We start from the raw sequence: 19,699 nt of genomic DNA, 5'->3' as shown, positions 1-19,699 counted from the left end.
TAAGTCAGAAATTGGTAAAACTTAAGCCTAAGTTGCTTCATGAATATGACTTAAGTCAAATCTTAAAACTTAAGTCAGAAAAGGTGAAAAACTTAGTTTTTTTTCAGACTTAAGTTCTTTTATGAATACCGCCCCAGATCTTGAAAACCGTACAATATTTCTTCATCAAGCTTGGCACATAGATAGATCTATCGGTGAACTGGTGACTTTTGAAAAACGGCAACAATTTTGACTTAGGGTGGAAATGGCAGTAGTGCTCGCTTCTGGAGCAGATCTTGAAAACCATACAATATTTATTTACCAGGCTTGGCACATAGATAGGTCTAGTGGTGAACTAGTGCCTTTTGATAGTTTGTGACTTTTGAAAAATATATTTTTTTAGTTTCCATATATATAAACTAGTTGACGTATTCACAAATATTTTTCATTGTAGGGGATATTGATGACTTTGTCCTATTGTCTGAATTGCAGCCATAATTACTGCCAGAGAAAATTTAAAGCTAATTGAGGAGGATTTCGTCAAATTCAAAAAGAGATTAGCAATGTGTGATGAAACATGGGTCTACCTCTATGACCCTGAGTCAAAACATCAGTCCATGGAATGGCACCATTCCACTTCTCCAGCGCCAAAGAAATTCAAGTCTTCGAGATCAGTGGAGAAAGTTATGGCTTCTGTATTCTGAGATGCAAAGTGTGTGATCCTTGTTGATTACTTAGAAAGTCAAAAGATGATTACCGGTGTAAATCTATACTGTTAGATAAACACGCTACTCCAACAATCCTTCTCAACTACAACTCATGCATCTGTAGTTTAAATATTTCTGACTTACACTGACTTACCATTTCAGCATACTGCTTCCTGCTATTAACATATGCAATGGTAGCTTTGATCTTTGGTAATCTTAACATGGTGTCTGAAACCTTCGGAATTACTTTCAGATTCACAGTAATTATCACTGAACTTTCTGTTTCAGAGTTCTACTACATTTGGCATTGTAAACAAATTTATCAGTGATTCCAGTTTAATGACATCACTTACATTGCCCAATGGAAGATTGTTCAATGGAAGTGATGTCGTTAAACTGGAATCACTTATAATTTTGTCAGTAAAGTAGCTGGAATCAGGGTTTTTGTTTGGTTTTCATGAATATGTGGGAATGGTGTGCTTATGTTTTTGAATGTGATGAAAGCACCTAGCTTCCTGGTTTAGATCTTCATAATACTTAGCATTTGTTGGCAGTGGTTGTTATGTTTATCCTTATAAACTCATATTTTAATTGCAGGAAGCTGTTAAAACTGTGGGACAAATGATTACCCACATGAATGAAGATGACAGGACAGAAATAGAAAAACAGAAAACAATGAAAGCTCTCAAGATAAAAGTTCAGGACATCGAGTGGAAGGAGGAGAACTTGGAAAGCCAGGGGCATGTTGGTTCATCTGAAGATAGTGGGAAACTGACAGTACTAGAACATGAATCATTAGGGCAAAATGATGGAATACAAAAAGAATCAGATGAAACAAGTACAGGGGAGGAAATGCAAAGACAGATATATTTGGGAAAACAGGAGACTTCAAGAGAACAAAATTTCAAATGGGAGGCAGTACGTGCACTTAAGGTCAGTAGTTACCTGTTACTTTCAGTCTTATTGTCTGCTGCCCATATATTTAGTCCTTAATCCTGTTAAATTCAAACTCAAGTCATTGTGAGAAAATGTCAGAATTCTTGTTCTGTATGCATCAAATCAAAAAGTAAAATGTAATTTCTCCACATGAAACATAAATTTTCAACTTTGAATTTTAATGTAGTCTGATCTGACATCTAAAATAATGCTTTTGTATCGTGATTAGATACTTTTTCAGTTACAGCTACAAAACAAGATATATATTTTTATTTAAAAGTTAGTGTGAAATTTTGTTCTAAGAGAAACACCCTGTAACTATGTATATTTTTGTGGCAGACAATTTCTTTCTTTTTTCAACAGCCTGAAGTATAATCATATTGTTTTCAAGAATTTTTGGATAAGCTTTTATTACTTTGATAAATAAATTGTATACATCGGTAAAATAAACTCGGTCTCTTCCATTAACCTTTAGCCTGCTGAATTATTTTCACACTTCTTACCCCTGCCTGCTGGATTAATTTTAGCATAAGGCGCTCTAAAGAGGGTGGGTGATTTCAAACAGTCGGCGCCTCATTAAACAAGGGCCAATTGAAGAAATATTTGGCACATTTATTCCTGATAGAAAACTACAGAGTCCTATATAAAAATATCCTGATGTTTTCAATCATACCAAGGTTAAGACCAAAGCGAACACAAAATTTGTAAATGTTCTTGAACTTACCTGAATTGCGTTATTGAAGGTGGTTTGCATTTCATGCTAGGAACCTTTTAATATCGTAACATTTGTTCAAATTGATTTCAATAATCATATCTCCGATTTCTTGATTTTAATTGAGCAAAAATTCGGGTTTTTTTATCGGCATATAACAGCACGATGGTAAATTATGAACCATTTCAGTGAATTTATTATTTAAACGTTAAACAGAAAAATAACTTAATTTTCGAGGTCATCATGTCGGTTGCAGAAATACGAATATTCGGGTTAATCTGACGTGTCATGTTATAAAATTTGCAGGAAACAATTAATGACTTATAAATATTCACTAATCCTAATTTCAAGCGTTTTGGTTGAATATTTACGATATACAAAAATAAACAACCAGTGTCATGATGCTAGCAGACGTCCTAAAATCAAACATGGCGCGCTTCGCCCGACAAAGTTTAAATTGCCTTTATTAATATGCCTTGGCGAAAGTTGACGATCTTCTCAATCGAAGAATGTTTTATTCGTCATATTCCGATTAATATGACGAGAGAAATACGAAAATAAAGATCGTGAATTCTGACAGTACTATTTCAATAAGTGCAAAGGTCACCGGATGTGATGTCACAGACAGGGGTAGTCTGCTGATAATCTTTCGAAACAAAACAATTACAATAAATTTTGAAATAGTTCGCCTATCACATACAGCAAAAACATAAGTCAATACACAGTATCAGTAATCACCACTAACATGAAATAAAAATGTGACTTTGACGATATAATTCGCGTATTAGTTAATCCGTTTGACCTTGCATGCTCCCGTGACCCGGAAACGGTAAACGATAAATCAACATGCCACATGCAAGTTTCTCGGTATCTTTTATTTAAACCTCTGTTGATATATAAGAATCACCATTCAATGTTACGGTGAATATAAATGGGACATGATTCATATTTCTGCGATGTACACGCTGATAAGTTTCCAACAACAAGTGTATCCCACGTAATATCGTGGATATCGTCGATCAGCAAGATCACCCTCTACAACAGGTGCGCGAAAATGGGCTTGACAAAACGTGTTTCAAAATAACATCCCCGCGTTGCTGAATATGATAGGGTGTATATAAGCAATAAAATGCTACGTACATATTTTCGGTGTTAGTTCCACATTACATTTGGGATAGTTTTCCTTTCGGGAATACATTCATAGATTCTAGCATGATTTGAGAACAGTTTCACAAAGGATTTCTAAATTTATTCCAAAAATATGAAGACCACCATGATTGCGTATTGATGATAGATTTGTAATTGTTTAATTATTTACAACTGTTTACAGGTTTTAAAATTTTAAGTTATATTTAGAAGTTATTTTTTTCCACAATGATGGTGTGTGGGGACAGTAAATATTAGTCTTTGCATCAGCACAGTGTAACTGATCAAACTTCAATTATTATCTTTAGTTTAAACATATTTATTCAACAATTATTATCTTTCACTCTGAAAATCAACTATGTGAATAAGTAACTCTCTGATGTCATCATTTTAATTTTAGTATTCCATGAATAATGAATAAATCAGAGCCTTAACATATACATACTAAACTCATATGGACATTATTCTTGTGCATTTTGTGGTTAAAATATAATTTAATAGGAATATGATATATTAATTACAGTAACAGTGCTTGTAACAGTACATGACATTTTTGTTTGTTTAATCACAAGAACCATGGTGGTACATAAGCTGGTAAGTTAGCCAATGTTTCTTAGAAAATGCTATCTCAGTCTTCTGGTTGGAATGAAAAGAAACATGCCTGTGTACATGTTTACCCTTGCCAGATGTATTTTTTCCAGTCAGCCAATCCATTACTTTTGTTCACCTTATGTGGTCTATTTTATACCTACAGGTACTGCTTCCAACCTGTTTTTCCTTTGTATGCAATCACAGTATCAAAACTTCCTCAGCTGGTGTGTATAAAAGTTCCCCTGTCATCATGAAAAAAGAATTATAAAGGAAAGTCATATTTTCATTCAAAAACATCTCTGTCTTTCCTTGAATACTCTTTGTCTAAGTGCCAGAAATGTCAGTGTCATAAAAAAAAATAAAAAAAGATTTTCATAAGGACTTTTCTTAGATAGACCTAGATCTAAGTCAAACCATGTGGCAAGTTAGGAAGAATTATAACCTTATAAGCCCTCATTTCTGAGGTGTCCATATTTTTTCACATTTTTATATATTTTTAGGACAAAACGTGATCCGTGTAGATCTGCCTGTTATGTTATGTAAAACAAATTCTTATCTTAAAATGAGAAAAGGAATCATTCAAACAAATCTTTTTTATCCCATTGATTCACGAAAACCAGTTGAAATGTACAGTGGTGACTTTTGTACCCAAAAGGTCTACTAATTTGTTACCTAAATGGGTATGTGAATTTGTAGATCTATCATGGAACTGTTCGACGTTGATTAATGAACGATTTGCACACTCGTATATGCAAGGGGCGACGTATGGTTCTCAGTAGGAAGTGACAAGTCAGAGACGATGGCTTGCAGTATATACAGTTTTACTTTATACATGTAGATATATACATACAAATGACACTATGTGCCAAGTCAGCACATAGTGGTAGTGCTTGTTGTCTTGGTGCCCCGGAACACCCAGCCTAACCCTAGCTAGGCTAAGGGTAAGACCTTTTTTTCTCCTTCTCTTTTTCTTTTTTCTCTCTGGACCAAGGCTTATATAGCCAAGGTCACCTGACATTCAGTAAGTAATAAATATAAATGTAAACAGTAAATCATCAGTGACATACTTGCACATCCTGTTCAGGGTGGCAGACGGTCGATGTACACAAAAATGGGGATTAACAAATAGGATTAGCATCTTATAAATAACAGCAATTAAATGTTTCAAGGCATATAGATGTCATGGCCCCAGGGTAATGAGCCTTTGCAATTAAATGTTCTTCAGACAATGGGTGTCGTAAATCAGTCGCCATGACAGATCTACCAAGAATTATTTCAAAGATATACATCAATTTTGGTGTCTTAAACTTAACATAATATCACTTTCCTAGCAAAAAAATTCATTCTAACTTAGGTTTAACCAACTTAACTGGCCTCTTTTTCAGTACCAAGACGTCAATTTTCTCTCAAAACTAAACAATCAATTTCAAGGATCACAGTCATAATCATATTATGAACTTGATGAAATATTTTATTATGTGTTCTGTTCATCTACATGAAAACATATAGGAGCCTAGAATCTATTTATATTACACTACCTCGTCGTGTACCAAAATGTTATTTTTAGAAATTAAGTAACATGAGTGTTTTCCTTTCGTCAGCAAACAAAAATTTATGATCAAATAGGAAAAATGATGAAATTATAAAGAAAATATCGGACTGCATGCCGCTCAACGTGAAGTGCCAAAAGCCAACAATGGCCGTTTCTGGTAGTTGTGTGCCGAGAAGTTTAGCCGAAACTTTTTTAACTCGCGATATTTTCTTTTTGAGGTAAATAAATGAAAGTTTTGATATTGATCAAGCTGAGCATTTATGCATGTCATACGTAATTTAAATGTTACGCAAAGCCTTCTTGGTAAATAGATATGGCGAGTTTTATTTTGGGGTGTCGTTATGCTATTCGCCTGTCGGATGGGTTCAACATCAGATGCACGGGAAGTGACACCTCTGTCGAATGGGTTTGACGTTAGCGTGCAGAGCTTTAAAACAAAAATTCCGAAAGAAATGCTGTACCCTGTGTGCAATTTGTAACCAAATGGCAAGGGGCACCCTGGAGGTAGAAGAAGCATGTTTTTGGTTCTGTATTATGATATATGAAGAAGGAAAATTGCAATGTGTTGTAGTGTGTTGTGCCAGGATAAGTATACTAATATTATTCCTTTCATTAATAAATTATGTAAAACTTAGTACATGTGTAGTTAGTTGTTGGGCTTAACATATTCCAATTTTTCACTCTATGCATTTCATCCTTCTCCTTCCAATCCTTGTGTGGAAACATCCTAAAACAAAAAAAAGTTTCTAGCTTCTAAGCTCTTTTTGCCCGAACACTCAACAATCAGGTCATGCACCTGAATCCCCATCTTATCGAGGCATGAGAGTTAACTGACTATAAAAGTCTAGTTTACACCCTTGCCGAACTAGGCTGGTATTATGGAGTTAAGTTTTGGCTGGACTATGCATAGTCCAATCAAAATTGCGCACCGAAATCGAAATTCCGGTTCGTAAACTGTCGTGCAGATTTCGGTCGATTGCAGGATTTCCAAAGCATGTGCACCGCCAACTCATTGTCAGCAGATATTTTCCAAATCTTTTCATGTTTTTAATCAAGGTGCTCAAGTGATTTGACACATTTCGCGATGTAAGACCCGTTTTATCACAATATAGATCTTGGTTACCGATCAGATCGTCCTGACTCGGCGCCACCATTTTGTGTGAAGCAAACGCAAGTGATATGAGAGGTGGAATCTGATTGGTCCATGGGAGAGGCTTAGAAGGGACATAACTGGTAATAGCCACTGGTGGCGCTACGATCGAGCCCAGTAATTCCAGCCTAGTTCGGCAAGGGTGGAAACTGGACTTTTAAAGTCAGTTAACTCGCTTGCCGTGGGAAGATGCTGAATCCCGTGCAGCCTGACATACATGATTTGATCACCTGACACCCTCTGCCTCATCATTCTCTTTCGCCTCAATGTGGAGACGTGCTATATCTTAGAGAGGATTCGGCCTTTATTTTCGCATAATTTGACTGGACTTCAACGTACTACTTGCAACATTATGGGCAAGGATCAGCAGAAACATACGGCTTGCAAGAAGTGTTGCCATATATTTTCACCGGCGGATCCGCACAAATAAGTTGTGACTGTCAGGGGAGGGGGTTGCAAACCGATCAACCAGTCGACTCTTCTTCATCAAGCCCTATTTCTACCCTAAATAAGGCTACTCCGGTTCTACCCACCGTGACGAACGTTGACTCTACTCAGAGTTTGATTTTTACGTCGCCAACCGGACATGGAAGAAGTACCCACAGCATACGATCGATATTGAGATACAGATCAACATTCTAAGGATCGACTGCTAGAATCACATCCTATGGGACAACATTCTAAGGATCGATCGACCTCGAGCTGTCACTCACAGGATCTAGCTCCAAGGGATGCCATTCGAAGGAAAGCTCATCTTCAGGTTGTCTGTCACGGGATCGATCTTCTAAGAGTCATAATTCTCCTTTGTTACTCCAAGGATCGACATTCACATCGTTCTCCTCAACATCCAACATCACAGAAGCATTCCTCCAAGCAGAAGGGAGATTGTCATGATGAGATCTATTCCGACCCTATGGACCGTCATCACTCCATGAATCGATCTTAGGATAGACCAATCCAGTCTGTCAATCAAAATCAGTTTGAGCCAATCAGAAGGGCGGGCATGCTTTACCGATTTGTCAGACTTACTTCCGGGGTCAAACGATACCCGAGAAGCGACATGGCTACGGTTTGTGCTATTTTCACTTGCGATATCCATTACGCATCGCTGGGATTAGAAGTATACCTTTACCCAAACCCACAGGGTCGGGAGAAAAATGTTTGAGGCTGATCAAGATATGCGGTAGGCCTCACCATCAGTTTAATGTCGCCACCTTCTTCCACAGGACCCATGTCTGCTCGAAGGTGAGAATTTGCACGAATTTCCACTCTTTTGCACATATGCATACTCAATACGGGTAAATGACAACACGTAGCAAGTTATGATTTTATGCATTGTTATAAACAAGGATAAAGCTTGTAACTACAAGATCATTTTTAAATTATGTATTTTGGCAACATCGGGCATTGAGTTAGCAGGTCATGTTGCTGAAATGTGACATGTGAGATGGCCGTGACACAATGTAAACAAATATGACAGTGATCTGATTTCGGTTAGTGTAGAACAAAATCTATATTTTTCACATTGAAGTACAATCTAGTGGAATTGTATTCCTCTCTCTTAGATATGATTTAGTTTGTTACAGATTTTTATACCTAAAAGTTCGGGGGTATATAGTTCTACCAGGGTTCTGTTCGTCCGTCCGTCTGTCTGTCCGTCTGTCTGTCTGTCTGTCTGTTCGTCTGTTCGTAATCATTTCCTTTTCCGGGGCAGAACTCGAAAACAATACAGAGTATTTGATTGAAACTTGGCATATCTATCAGGCACATACTGAAGTTGTGCCTTTTGCTATTTAGGAATTTTAGAAATTTTTATTTTTTACGTTTCCATGGCAACAAGTTGGACTTAGGTTCTATAAGGATAGAGTTCGTTTCCGGGGCATAGCTGAAAACCCATTCAAAACTTTCTAACAAAACTTTGCATGTCTATCAGACTGATGCTGAACTGGTGCCTTTTGCTATTTAGGAATTTTAAAAGTTTTTATTTTTTACGTTTCCATGTCAACAAGTTGGACTTAGGTTCTATAGGGTAGAGTTCGTTTCCGGAGCATAACTCAAAACCCATTCAAAACTTTCTTACAAAACTTTGCATGTCTACCAGGCACATACTGAACTGGTACCTTTTGCTATTTAGGAATTTTATAAATTTTTATTTTTTACGTTTCAATGGCAACAAGTTGGACTTAGGTTCTTTTAGGGTGGTGTACATTTCCGGAGCGTAACTCAAAAACTGTTAAATACTTTCTTACAAAACTTTGCATGTCTACCAGGCACATACTGAACTGGTGCCTTTTGCTATTTTGGAATTTTATAAATTGATATTTTTTACGTTTCCATGGCAACAAGTTTGATTTAAGTTTTAATATAGGGTGGGTTCACTTATGGAGTATAACAAATAAACTGTTAAATATTTCCTTGCCAAACATTGCATGTCTATATATAAAGCACATACTGAACTGCTGCCATTTGATATTAAGAAGTTTTAGAAATGTTTATTTTAGAATTTCCATTGCAGCTATTTTGACATGGGCTAAGAGGAATGTTTGGTCAGTTACCTGGTTTGGGACCATAACGTGTTAAAATGGGCGGGGGATATAGATGACTTTGTTGACTATACGCTTGTTTAGTTATTGTTTCTTGTAATTTGTCATTTGTTTGCATAAAAAAACCCCACAGAAACACACTTATTTTACTTTCCATTTCATATGGATGCAACCATGGTGGATCTTTTGTGGGTAAACAATGTATGCTTCTTCAAGAACATTCAACTCTTGACTCATTACATACAGAATTGCACATTTACTTGTGGTTACTTTACAGACAGCTGCCGGGGGGATATGTCTTCCTTCTGATGACACTTGTTTAATTGTTTTTGGAATTCTTCAGGGAAGTTACTTTTACTACTAATGGCTGTGAAGTGGTGTGTGAAGTTATTTGCATTTTGTTTAGGATTTGTCGAGTTATTTATGTTTGGTGTTTTTTTGGTTTGTTTAATGCCTCGAACTGCGTGTATTTTGCGCCATACTGTTCTTGCTTCTGTGTGATTGGTTATTTCTTTGCAGAATTTTTTCCAGTTTTTGGCTTTTGACATTTTGTCTAAGCTTTGTACTTCATGGTTTAATTGATGTGCTATCTTTAGATATGTGTAGTCACGTTTAGCTTTATTAAATGCGCTTTTGCGTTTTTGTCCTAGTTTTTTTAATTTCCTCAGTCCACCAGGGTACTGTGGTTTTGCCTATCATTGGTGTTATGAAGGGGATAGTTTTTGTTGCTATGTTAATTATGCATTCTGTTAAGTTTTGGTAGTATTGTTTGGAGTAGTATAGGTAATAGGGGTTCTCCCGCAACTCCACTGGAGCCAGATTTATATACTTATACTGCTACTACAGATGGAATTTTTTATGTCAAAACGCTGATGTGATTTAATGATAGTCATGAGTCGTATTAAAAGAAACATCAATATTAATTAATGATGAATAAAATTTACTATAGCCCACGAGGATATTGGAAAGGTATAGGAGCAATAAAAAAATTAGCCACCACGGCTAAGGTATCTAAAGATGTGGCCAAGGATTGGTTAAAGAAACAAGCGATGTGGCAAATATATTTACCAGCACCGCGTTATATACCGAGGAAGAAGTTTGATATTTTTACAACGAATGAAGTTCATCAGGCTGACCTCTTGTTTCTTCCCCACGATAAGGCAAAACGTATAAATACGCTTTAACCATAGTTGATGTGACAAGTCGATACAAAGAGGCTGAACCATTAACCTCGAAAGATTCAACAGAAGTAGCTAATGCACTGAGTCGCATATATAAATGCGGACCACTAAAATGGCCTGAGCTATTTCTAGTAGATCCTGGTCGTGAGTTATGGGATCAGTAACTAAACTGTTAACAAAGCACGATGTCGAAATCAGGCGTGGTGAAAAAGAGGCCCACCGTAGTCAAGCTATCGTCGAAAGATTTAACCGGATATTAGCGGAGTGTTTGTTTGGCTATCAGTATGGGATAGAAATGAAATCGGAACGATTGAGATCAACCGAATGGGTGACACGATTATCAGCTGTTGTATCAGCGCTGAATAATGAAGTAACGAGATTAATCGGGAAGAAACCATCCGATGCGATTAAAATTAAATCCGTGATTTCCGAATCTTCAGCACCGAGGAGAGGCAAAGAACAAAAACTTCCGGAAAGAGTAAGCGTAAGATATTTATACCAGCCCGGTGAACTCGAAGGAGGCCTACGTCGCGCAACCGATCCGATTTGGTCCCTTAAGACATATAACATTAGTCGGTTGGTTATGAAAGAAGGAGAGCGTATTCTTTATTATCTTAAAAATGGACCGGGCAGGGCATTTGTACGAGAAGAGTTGCTCATAGTTCCAGACGATACAGTATTACCACCATAACCATAAGCATAGGTAGTTACACCATCCTTATCAATCCATCTCTTTGTATCTAAGGGCGATAATGATGTCTTGTTCATTCTTAATCCATATATCGTATGATTGTAACTTCTTAAAGAGTTCATCTCTTGTTTGAACGTTCTACCATTGAATAATGATTCTTTATACTGTTTGTGTTTGATATGCTTTTTTACCACATACTTCTTAACACCCTTAGCTTTTCTTATCTCCCCATTATCGGACTTCCTTATAGAATACATCTTAGGTCTTAATCCCACATACTCCGCTATAGGGGTCCAAGCACATTCATCCTTCATCTTACCTAATACCTTTTTATTTACTACGCTGTGCAGTGGATTATCTTTTGGGTAATCGCTCGTGTCCTACATATCTATTTTTTCTGCCATATCTTTATACACATCCTCGGTTTATATTTCCATCAACAAAGAATATGTGTCGGTATATAACACCTCGCATCTATTGCCGTATTGCTTCTTAAGTTTGTTGTAATAAAAGTCATACATTAAGTGTTTTGACAAGTCGAGAATACTCATACCGACGTACATCGGTCTGTTGAATTTTATATTACTCTTCTGCATATGCAACGCGGCCGGACTGGCTATAAGTTTCCTGAGTCTTTCTTCCTCATTAGATCTGACTAATTTAACATCAACACGCTTCTTTAGATTCTCCATAGTTTTACCAAATACTGAGTTATTCATGAGCTTATACATATTCTTTTCAAAATCGCTGGTAGCTATCTTTCTTAAATCTGTGTTCAACCTTATATAGGGCTCCATCCAAGGGCTTTGATCAAACTTTAGAACTATATGTATTTTCTTAAGTTTCATACCTAACGAAGATACAACTGGAGATTTCTGTAGTGAACTATATATTTTGTCTTATCCATCAAATTTGGTACGAGTTTTTCTACGTTAGCTAACCTACTATTACCCATCAAGGAGCGTTGATATTCCGACATCCAATCTTTATTAACCATTAATCTTTCGGGTTCTAGCGGATAACTGTTATGATCTTTATGTAACGAACTTGGATATTCCAAGTCAACTTCTAGTACCGGTATGTACCCTTTATTCGCATCATTTACATTGATATCATTGACCCACTCAAAACCTGCCGTGGGTAAAGGTTGACTCATAGCCCATCCGTACAAATTGTTAGCGTCAAGATATAATATGTGCGTGTCGGGTTAACTCGGATCGTATCCTTCCACTAATTTATTATTAGCCTTAGAATACCTTTTCGCTACCATCGATATACAGTGATCGCTCGCTATTGGGCTATTCGATAAAGCGCTACCTCGGTTACTACGCGCGGTAACGCATGGCTCCCAAAATTTATGTACACTTTTATTACTGAGAGTTTTACACAGACATAATTGTATTGTTCTTAGTTGTTCATTTGCACATAACGCTTCTCATTGCATAATCAACCGTTTATCGCTGAATGGAGTTCTAATAATCTGAAAACATCCGCGGCAAGTCCCGGAAATACGATTGTTCAACTAGTTAACTTTTCACACTATACATCCTTTGATCTTAGAAGCGCATGCATGCAATAAAAGAGAACCACAAGCGAAGTTTATATTCTTAATTAGTGGGCAATCCAATTTAAGGCTAAACTGTCACACACATGTAGTTGCTGTCACAACACGGCGGTCATTCATTTCGTAATCGCGCTTTCGTAACATCGCCTGTTTTTTCCCCGTAGTTATAACAAGCGATTTCATTGGATTAAAATTTGTTTCTAATGACGCTTTCTTGCCGAAATCTGCTACAAGTTTCGTGATTGGTCAATTTTGAGCACGTTACCTCAGGCAGCCAATCAAATTATAGCTGTGATACCAAGCTCGTGTTTGATAAATTTCAGAAGTTAGCGAAAGATTTTTTGTTAAATCGTGTTATTATGAACGTTTTAAGCAGGAAATCACGATATATATTAAAAATATGGAACTTCGCGAATGTATCGTGCTAGGTTACGAGCTGTGACAAAGATTTTTCATGCATATATTTTTGCATTAAACGTTGTGTTCGAGCCGAGAATTCAAGGCGACGAAAGTCGAGATGTCATTTGACTTACATTACACGCGATCGCACGAAACGATGGAAATAATAACTTAGATGTAAGTTTGATTACTTTTAGATATATTTTTGTTGATTTTATTTATCACTTTGTATAATATATTTAAAGATTTGCTTAAAATAGTCTTTATTTTGCTCTTTGACATCTTCGATGCGGACCCGTTGTCGAAATGTGTGTCCGAGAATTTTATTTTCAATAACATCGCGGGAAATATTGAATAATTTTTTAATTTATTGATAAAAAATGATAAATTAGAATGGAATACGTATTTCAGACATTGTGAAATGTGACAGATTTAATAAATGAATTATATTACAGGTAGATCTAGGTCCATAAAAATATATACTATTTTGACGTGACGTGAGATAAACACATATTGATGATTTGAGATTTGCCGAGCGCGCTCCCCCGCCTCGGCCTCGGTTAAACGGCTCATCGTCTATAACGCCCACCAATTATTTGGACCCCATTGGTAGCGTTGTAGCGAGGGACCACTGTACCACCTCTTAATCCTTTCTCAATAAACAAGTGCATATCGTAATCGGTGAGTAATTTTAGTTCTACACCGGTCTTCTTCAACAATGCATCCCACGATAGTCCAAGACTGGAATAGTACCAAGCTGGGTCCAAGCCGTATTGTTTTAAACATGTCTTTCTAAATATCTCGAATATATTGGCGAGTAACAGTACATCGGTTTTCAAGTACAGATTGTGATAATCACCTAAATTCTTACAACCTAATTTATCCCAGACCGTCAGAGAGTGTTCATAATCGGCATCTGTTATTTTAGATTTTGTTACGTTACTATAGAATGATTCAAGGGTTGGTAATTCAGTTTCTTCGAATCTAGACCAATCATCCATATATTCATAAGGATATACACCTTTTCTCAGCAACAAATGAAGAGTTATCTTATCGGTATATTGATTTGTTATTGCAAAGTCATCGGGATTGTTCGCATTAGCTAAATTGTCCAGGGAAGATAACAGAAACTGTACGGAGTCTATGAATCTAAGACCATTACTTTGCTTTATTCTAGATTTCCCATCCTTGTCCCTATAATGTATAGGTTTAGTCAACGAGAACGATATGTATTTTTCCATATTATTAGGAATGCACGTTAAACCGCCGTCGGTCTTTGAGATAACTTGCATGATTAGATGTGAATCGTATCCCCTAAGGTTATAATAACGGGGATGGGTATTGTTTGAGAATTCATTTTTAGTTTCAAGTTACACTCGTTATGAGCGGATCCCCGATAATTACCCGTGACGTGGCAATGATCTCTTACGGAATCCCCATTCAGGGGTTTGTTACAAACAAGACAACTCGTTGACTTCTTATAGGCCCTCCAATTATCCCTCGTCATACACATGGGTTTCTTACGCGATAATTTTTCCCTGATTATTCTCTCTTCGTTTTGTAGATATTCTAGGAACTTTCCCGCTGCATCGGGACCTCTGTAAATCACGGGCTGGTTTGTTTTCCCATCATACCTTACAACTATATATCCAAACCCACAAGGAATATGTTCTTGATTTTTGTACGTAAAACTACTATCAGTATTGCGTTTAGTATTTTCTATGGGTTTGATAAGCATTTCGAAGTCGGCGTAAATTACGTACGGTACTGGCATTTGATTACAATAATGTTCAAATTTTAATATATTTTTCCCCTCTTTAGGCATATCAATCCTGATAGCATTCTGTCCAACACCTCTGCAGACTTCTTTATGCCCTTCTAATAGATCTTGTCTGCTGTACCCATGTAGGCATCTTTCGCAGAAATATTTCTTTTCTTTATGTTTTGTTTGATTGTATAATAGCCTGTTTAAACTCTTTATCCATGTATAATGATATTTTCCATCTTTTTCAATCAGAAATGAATTGATTCTGGATATGTTCCAGAGCGGAGCTTATCCTGTGTACAACAATTCCTTTAGAATGTCCTAAAACATTGATAGCTAAATTATTTTGCTTTTCCACCTTATCAATTTGTGATATTGGTGTAGGTTCTTCTATACCATCAAAGTTGAGTCCATCGTTTTGGGGATAGCTAGAAGGTCTATTTGCAATTTTAGAATCTACGGGGAACAATGCAGATCTTATCATCATTCTTAAACAGTATTCGGATTTATTTTTGACGTTAATTATGGCTTTTTTCTTCTTATAATAAGGGGGTAAATCTATATAAGATCCACCTTTGAAGGGCATATAATTTGCTATATCTAAATATAAACTATCGATTTTATCCACACCCCAACCCGAACCTCTATTAGTCCAACGTTCTAAAGTTTCCTGTATTCTCTGAATTGATGTATCTAATGATGCGTTTATAGTATCGGATTCGGTTATAACTTCTTGATTGCCTTGGAAATATGGTTCGGTATATTCAGTGCTATCGTCTGTGTTACTTTTACTCAATAACATTTTAATCGTCAGCTGGTATTTTATACTATGTAAATCATCTAACTCCTCGTTAATTTTACTCGATATGATGGGCTTAACATCGTTAACATCCATGTTGGAATTATGTCCATCTTCCAACCTCTTAGATATTTACCAATGCCTGCGGATGTGGGTACAAATATTAATTCTTGTTGTTGTTGTTTATCATCATCATCATTATGTTGAACATCATTATTATCTAGTAAAGCGATCAATTCAGCTCTTCTCATTCGAGAATAACCTCTCAGCCTACTGTTTCTCGCTTGAGCTTTGAGTTCTCTAACAGTCTGGGGTTTGTTGTATTCCAAACCGAGTAAGGTAATCAATTCAGCTTTTCTCATTCGAGAATATCCACGTAGACCACGTTGCTTTGCCATAGCAATCAACTCTCTGACAAAAACCATTGTGGTTGAATGGTATATGCAAAATGAGTCAAATGTCTAATTGGTTGTTTTTCATATATCTAAATACATATTCTCCCCAACCTATTCCTCTCATCGATGTAATCTCTCTTCCTAGCATAAATAATCTGGTTCCTGACCCTATCAGCACCGTGTTTCTTACATAAACAATAACGACCTTTGACCCCTATTCCGCATTCAGAACACGTATAGTTTATGTGTCCGCGCCTGATGTAATAATTGTGTATGCCGCAGTAAATATCAACACAGCGTAGGTTACATAGAGTCGGCTTACCCATGAGTGTAAATCTGCACTGATTCATGGTTTATACATCTATCATATCATTTGTCTAAATGCAAATCACATCTACACTAGTGAGATATTGATTAGGCAGTCAGCCAACGCTATTTATAGATTAGCTGTCGCTCTAACTAGGTCATGGTTTATGCGTAGTTATGGTATAGCTGAAAATTGCAACAGCTGATAACCCAATTATCACAAATATGACCTCGTGGTTTTTCTGAGCCTCTGACGGTGTATAAAACTGACTCATTGTTGGTCTCGGTATTGGGTCAAGTTTTTTCCCATAAACGAGGAAGTATTCGTGCATGGAAGATTCGACATCCTTAAACATTTGAATTGAATGTCCTTCCTTACGCAGTTCTTCATGAATAAAGTCTAATCTATTCATTCTCTGCCGCGCCCATTGTGACTGAGCTTTTTCAAGTTATTCTAATGCTATGTTATGTCGTTTACGCTCCTCTTCAACTTCTTTAGCGTTTGATTCCCTCATACTAGAAAATAAAAAATTACTCCCCGAAAAAGCTAGAGCATTAACAATAGCTCCACCGATCATCATCGCAATTGTTGCCATGTTTAATAATATAAAATATTCAAATGTTTAATTACTTCATTATGTCTTCCGGGATAAGCCCTTGTTTGATGAGCATATCTTTCGTTGCCATTGATAATCCAATATCCAGAATCATCATACCGATATCATATCCATTAAAATCTAGCTTGGGAGGTGTGGCTTTAGTAATCATTTTAGCTATACGGGCATAGCCAATGGCCAAGCCGGTGACCACCGCTGAATGATACGTTGCGTTTACCAACATTTTACCGTCTGTAACTGGAGTAGTCATGCTTCTTATAGCATTATATGGGGGCTAACCTCTAATTGAACTTGTTGTTGTGGCTATGGGGGTGACGTTTTCTCTTCTCCGGTCTTATAAAAGAACCATACAGCCGCTATACCAGCAACTCCTACTAGTGCCCATGTTTTAATCGGATCAATATTTGAATTATTGTTTAGTTTCGCTTTGCGAGTGAGTCCTCCCATCCTGCCTGCGGCTATTTTTGGGGGGTTCTTAGTAACTCTGGGTTGTTTTGGTGTTTGTGGTGCAATCGCTGGTATTTCCTCATTCACTATCTCTTGTGCATCCTCGTTCACAATCTGTTGTGGTGTCACCTGTTGAGTCTCCATTATTATTAAGTGGGCACGTATGTTTAAATTGACAATACCTAGCCGTTATTAAAGCTGTGGTGAGTGGAGCTAAGAACATTCCGTATCTATGATAAAACTCACAGCTCACTGAGCTTATAGCGTGTTCGATGAATGGGTCTTTCTCAAGAGATTCGCATAAAAACATGAGATGTTCTGCCGGGATAGGGAGAAACGTACTAACTACGACTGTGTATAGTTGTAATATAGCCGACCCTATCGTTTTAGTCATGGTAGCTCCCAGTCTAGACTCGTAACGCGCGTACAGTTTTTTAATTTCTTCATCGGTCATGTTATAAATTTTTTCGATGGTATTATTTTCCCCCAAATATTGGGAACATTTTCCACCGGCTACCAAAGTCTTTCTCTATGTTTATCTAAAGATTTATCTGCATGTTGATCAGGCTCATCTTTGAGCATTTGTTCGATGAGTTGGTCGCATTCCATAATGTAATACCTAAGGAGATATTTAAGTCTAACATAATATAATATGACATATCCAATACATCCCGTAATAATGAACTGTTGCGAAAGAATGAGGATTTCAAACCACATTATGTCATATTAACCGTTAATGTTCAATTTATCGTAATTTTGCTACATTTTGCTATATTTTGCTACATTTTGCCACATTTTGCTATAATTTTGCCATAATTTTGCTACATTTTGCTACATTTTGCTAATTAATTGAATAAGCAGCTTGTTGATCGGTTTTTAATACGAGTTGATAGTGCTTCGTTGCCGCTAACAGTTTTCTGACTTTATCTCGTTCGAGCTTGCTATAAATGACGTCATTTTCGCGTAAACATTCCTCGAATGAATCTTGGTCTTTGTAATGAAACAGGGCTACCCATTTGGTCTGCTCTCTGAGATCTTTCAGGACAGAGTTGTATTTTTGAGTAAGTACCCAAACACTATGTTCAGTATGCCGTCCGGAGAATGCTGAATATGAAAGCATATCTTTCTTTTTGGTGAGTTCTTTACTCGCGCTGCAGTCGTCTATTACGAAAAGGGTTGATTCTCCTTTGTATTTTTCGTGACATACTCGTAAACAGTCTTGTAAACGATCGCCCGGATCGACTCTGTGTACCCCGTCGTCATTCATTACCCAATCTCTCGATAGGTATGTTTTATTAACGCTTATAGTCGGACACAGAATAATAATATGATCGAAAACGTCCCTATAATGACTTTGTAAAATATCTAGAATAAAAGCTGTTTTTCCACAGCCCGTTTGCCCGTATGTGATAGCGCAGTGCGGATCTTTAGGTAAAAGATTATTAATAGATTGCTTGCGCGAATTGCCATTCTGTATATTAAGATGCGCATCCATAATTACATACAAATATATGTTTAATTTACCAGCCGTTTCCTGGAGCTTCGTTATCTGTATAGTGACACCCTCGCTAGCATTTTCTATTGTCCTCCCACTGTCGTGTAGTTGGTCATCGTCCGTTTGTTCGCATGTCGAGCCATACTGCGTACTTCGTGGTGAGGTATTCACCCATCGATATACCCCCGAGGGACAGATCTTTCACGACCGCATTAACTTCCGGGCTTCGTTTTATAGAAGGAAGTTTTTTAATCTCATCCCACTGGTGATACGCTAGCATTCCTTGGCTATATAGTTGATTAGGAACGCCCTTGATAGTCAATTCTACTTTTGTAATCTTGGGATTGTAGAACTTCTCGGTATTTCTTTTACATGCATCGGAGGGGTCCTCGAACAACATTAAAATACCCTTCAACAACCTCGTGGGGACGTTTAGATTGATATTCCACATCGTATCTTTTTGTCCCTCGTGATCTTACGGTGTCGCAGCACGTGATCGTACAAAATGGCTAAACTTCCTGTATACTGGTTACGAATTTGTCTGGCTAATTCAGGATCTGTTATCATATCGTACTCCAGCGAGATATTGTCAATGGAATAGCTAGCATCTTCACCACCGGTTTTGATTACTCTGCCGTAGTCATTAAAAGTGAGTTCGTATTCTAACCTATCGCCTAGGGATGCTTGATAAAAGGGCATGTGGGAATCTAGTAATTCAAAGTCT

At 37.1% G+C, this 19,699-nt stretch overlaps 1 protein-coding gene across 3 annotated transcripts in view; it reads left to right on the top strand.

Moving 5' to 3' along the window:
- Positions 1-19,699, top strand: part of LOC124114452 (ankyrin repeat domain-containing protein 26-like) — a 792,436-nt gene that overhangs the window by 306,486 nt on the left and 466,251 nt on the right. For all 3 annotated transcript variants that reach the window (XM_046475021.2, XM_046475020.2, XM_046475019.2), the window contains exon 14: positions 1,284-1,619. In XM_046475021.2, the coding sequence (XP_046330977.2) occupies positions 1,284-1,619 (336 nt within the window). The remainder of the gene's footprint in view (positions 1-1,283; positions 1,620-19,699) is intronic.

This window comes from Haliotis rufescens, unplaced genomic scaffold, assembly GCF_023055435.1.
Source record: "Haliotis rufescens isolate VD_foot unplaced genomic scaffold, xgHalRufe1.0.p SCAF_22, whole genome shotgun sequence".
In the NCBI taxonomy this organism is placed as follows: Eukaryota; Metazoa; Mollusca; class Gastropoda; order Lepetellida; family Haliotidae; genus Haliotis; species Haliotis rufescens.
This window is presented reverse-complemented; position numbering and strand designations above follow the sequence as displayed.